Here is a 4,110-nt window from a genome sequence, read left to right on the forward strand (position 1 = left end):
TAGCAATAAACCATGGACATTAAGCCTATAGTTCACAACCCTAGAGAAGCCAAATAACAAGGTGAACCCAAAGAAAAACATATATAGATCCTCCTGGAAATTGGAAGCAAACAAGATTTCCAGGCAAAAGTTGTGAGGATGAGCGTGGGGGCAGGGGTGGGAGTGTGGTTGGGGGAAGGAGAGAGGGGAAGAGGGAAGGGAGAAGGGAAGGACTGGCAAGAACTTGGGGGAGGGGAAGGGTGGAGATGGAGGAAGGGCATGGATGGATGGATGAAGGATAGGAGCAGGGAAGAAGATATCTACATTAAAGAATCCATTTTAGCTTTTCCTTTCTGCCACCGCCATGCCATCCAGACTGAGGAAGACCCGGAAACTCCGGGGCCACGTGAGCCATGGCCATGGCCGCATCGGTAAACACCGCAAGCATCCAGGAGGACGCGGGAACGCTGGAGGCATGCATCATCACAGGATCAACTTCGACAAATATCATCCAGGTTACTTCGGGAAAGTTGGTATGAGGCATTACCACTTAAAGAGGAACCAGAGCTTCTGCCCGACTGTCAACCTGGATAAACTGTGGACACTGGTCAGTGAGCAGACCCGGGTCAACGCTGCCAAGAACAAGACTGGAGTTGCTCCCATCATTGACATCGTGCAATCGGGCTACTACAAAGTTCTGGGGAAGGGAAAGCTTCCTAAGCAGCCTGTCATCGTGAAAGCCAAATTTTTCAGCAGAAGAGCTGAAGAGAAGATAAAGGGTGTTGGAGGTGCCTGTGTTCTGGTGGCTTGAAGCCATTCAGGGAGGCCAATTAAATGCTAACATTTTCCAGGTGGTTTGAGTGTAGGTTCTTCGGTTTCGTTTCTATTCGTCCTTGTTAGTATGCTGGGACCTGTCTAATAGGTCCTAGGAAGATGTGAGGTATGGATTTCATACAGTCCCAGTGTGGTCATCTCAAAGCGCACGCCTGTATGTGTGTGTACTCAAGTGGCTTAGATTCCAGCAGCCATAAATTCCTATGTCCCTGAGCACCATTACTTTTAGTTGAAAATGTAAAGAAAAATTCTAACATGGCAACACATGCCTTAATCCTAGCACTCTGGAAGCAGAGGTAGGTGGGTCTTGGATTTGAGGCCAGCCTGCTCTGTACAGTATTATGGCCACATCCCTTAGGAGGTGTCACAGGTGCCACTTCCTCACTTCCCAAAGTCTAAACTGTCCAAAAGATGAGAGCTTTTGTTAAGAGTGCCTTGGTCTTAAAACTGTCTATACCTGTAAAACTTTTGGAATGTTGAACTGACCAAAGGGTTCATTTAAGTTTTGGAGTATAAAACCACTATGTCTGACATAAAATTGCAAAACTGTCAAAAAAAAAAAAAGAATCCATTTTAGGGGTGGCAAAAGACTTGCCTCTAGAGGAGATCCTAGGTGTCCATGGGGATGTCCCCAGCTAGGTCCTTGAACAGCAGAGGAGAAGGTGCCTGAACTGTCCTTACCCAACTATCACACATGGTTTTCTCGAATATCACCATAGAATCTTCCTTCGGCCGGAGACAGATGGAGATAGAGACAGAGACCCTCATCAGAACAATGGACTGAGCTCCCAAGGTCCAGCTGAAAGGCAGGAGGGAGAACATGAGCAGGGAAGTCTGGACCGAGAGGTGTTGGTCCACCCACTGAAACAGTGTGCCTGTTCTAATGGGAGCTCACCAAATCCAGCTGGACCAGGTCTGAATGAGCATGTGATCAAACCAGACTCTCTGAATGTGGCTGACAATGAGGGCTGACTGAGAAGCCATTGGTAAAGGCACTGGGACTTGTTTTATGGCATGTTCTGGCTTTTTAGGATCCTAGTCTATCTGGATGCACAGCTCGCTAGGCCTGGATGTAGCGGACTTCCCACAGGGCAGGGCTTCCTTTCCCCTCTCAAGCAGGGAGGGGGAAGGAAGAGGAGGAGTGGGGGAGCAGTAGGGGATTGGGAGGAGGGAAGGAAGTATAAATATTTGAATGGAAAAATAAAAAAAGAAGGAAATAAGCCGGGCGGTGGTGGCGCACGCCTTTAATCCCAGCACTCGGGAGGCAGAGGCAGGCGGATCTCTGTGAGTTCGAGACCAGCCTGGTCTACAAGAGCTAGTTCCAGGACAGGCTCCAAAGCCACAGAGAGACCCTGTCTCGAAAAACCAAAAAAAAAAAAAAAAAAAAAAAAAAAAAAAAAAAAAAAAAAAAAAAAAGAAGGAAATAAAGAAGGAATGAGCAAAAAGAAAAAAAACATCAGAAACCAAGGACACAGGAGGGAGCTAATGAGAGGAGAAAACGGCTTTGAGCCTAAGGGGAACGAAAGTTCAACTGCTCTTGAGTGAGGGCTGAAAATAACTGCCTCACAAGAAGAGTTTGTGGGGTTGGGAGTTTAGGGAAGATCGAAACACACATTTGGCAATTGTGTGTGGCTATGGAAGGCTGGGATCTAGGCAGGCAGGCAGACATCTGTGAGGTCCTGCTGATGAGCATCTTTTTCATCTTGAGAGTAGTTAGGAGCCATTTGTGACTGTCAGTCAGGGAATGATGCAGTCTTAAGTAGTTCTTAAAGTGGTACTCCCAGTGCCCCACTGACGACACATTAAGAAAAGCAACACTAATTTCTATTATCTATTTATTTTCTTGGTACTGGTCATACTATGTAGCACAGGATGACATTAATTTAACCATCAATCTGCCTTAGCCTCATAAATGCTGGTATTATAGTTGTGGATGAAGGAACCTGGCCAAGGCTGAAGTCTTGAGATTAGATCAGATTAAGGTGCTGGGCACTGGCTCATACAAGTTCAGGACAGAAGAATTGGGGAGTCACATTGACAATTTTAGTGAGACTTAGTCTGTGTCTCTGCAGTGGAGATCCAAATAGTTCTATAATTTATTCTGCATTGGTATTGGCATCTGAGACTCAGAAAGTCAAGATCTCTTTCCTTGCAGATCACTGCCTGCATCATGGGTGTGACCACAATGTGTAGTGTGGAGCTGTGGGCCGCATTCCCGCCACCCGGCTCCAGGCCACCAGCTAGCTTATGCCCCGAAATAACAACACACAAATTGTATTCTTTTAAATACTGCCTGGCCCATTATTTTCAGGCTCTTACTCACATCTTGACTAACCCATATCTAATAATCTATGAAACACCATGAATGGTGTCTTACCGGGAAAGATTCAGCATGTCTGACCTGGTAGCTGGCTCCATCGCATCTCTCTCCCTGAGGAGAGGCACGGCAGTCTGACTAATTTAGGAGAGGTGTGGCATCTGACTGAGCCATCTACCTCACTTCCTTCTTCCTGTTCTGTCTACTCCACCCACCTAAGGGCTGGCCAAGGCAGTTTCTTTATTAAAACAGAAGACCCTCCCACATCAACAATGCCTTGGACTGTAAAGACTATGTTAGAGATATAGACCTTTGTGTTCATAGGTTTTTACGTACATGAACACGATGATGCTATAGAAAAATAGGACCAAAGCAAGGTGTTCCAAGCAAGTGGAAAAGCATTTGCAGGGCCTGGTGGCTGAGGGCACCTTTAGGAAGGTGACCAGGATTGGCATGTCGGAAAGGCAAATGAGGAACTTGAGTAGAGGCAACAGAAGGCTGGCACCCATAAGGACAAAGTCATTGCTGACTGATGTGTCACCACAGGCCAGCTTCAGCACACTCAGGACCTTGCAGGTGAAGTGTCTGAATACTTGGTGGCCATACAATGGCAGTCTCATGGCAATGACTATTTCTGTCAACAACCTAAAGAGGCAGAATACCCAGAAGGCTCTCACAAGCATCAAGAAAAACCTGTGGCTCATGTGCACAGGTAGCAGCGTTGCTGACAAATAGCAAGGTAGTGGTCACAGGCCATGATGACAAGCAGCAGGTACTCTGTGGAGCCCGTGGAAAGTCTTAAATGTATCTGGATGTCACAGCCTTAGAGAAGATGGTTTTCTGGGATGACAGTAGGTGGAACAGCATCAGAGGCACAAAAGTAGATGTGTAGCAGATTTTCTAAGAGGAAATATTACTCAAAAATTGTATATGGGTGTGTGTGGGCAGGGATCCAGCATGCACACGGTCATGAAGGCAGT

General features: G+C 46.6%; 1 protein-coding gene across 1 annotated transcript; it reads left to right on the plus strand.

The window, feature by feature from the left end:
- The first annotated feature begins 338 nt into the window (after positions 1–338).
- LOC119803843 (60S ribosomal protein L27a-like) lies at positions 339–833 on the plus strand. Its single transcript, XM_038315274.1, has one exon. It carries the CDS (start codon positions 344–346, stop codon positions 788–790), a length of 447 nt encoding a protein of 148 aa, XP_038171202.1. The 5' UTR covers positions 339–343; the 3' UTR covers positions 791–833.
- Positions 834–4,110: the final 3,277 nt, after the last annotated feature.

The sequence above is a fragment of the Arvicola amphibius genome, chromosome 18, assembly GCF_903992535.2.
Source record: "Arvicola amphibius chromosome 18, mArvAmp1.2, whole genome shotgun sequence".
Taxonomy (NCBI): domain Eukaryota; kingdom Metazoa; phylum Chordata; class Mammalia; order Rodentia; family Cricetidae; genus Arvicola; species Arvicola amphibius.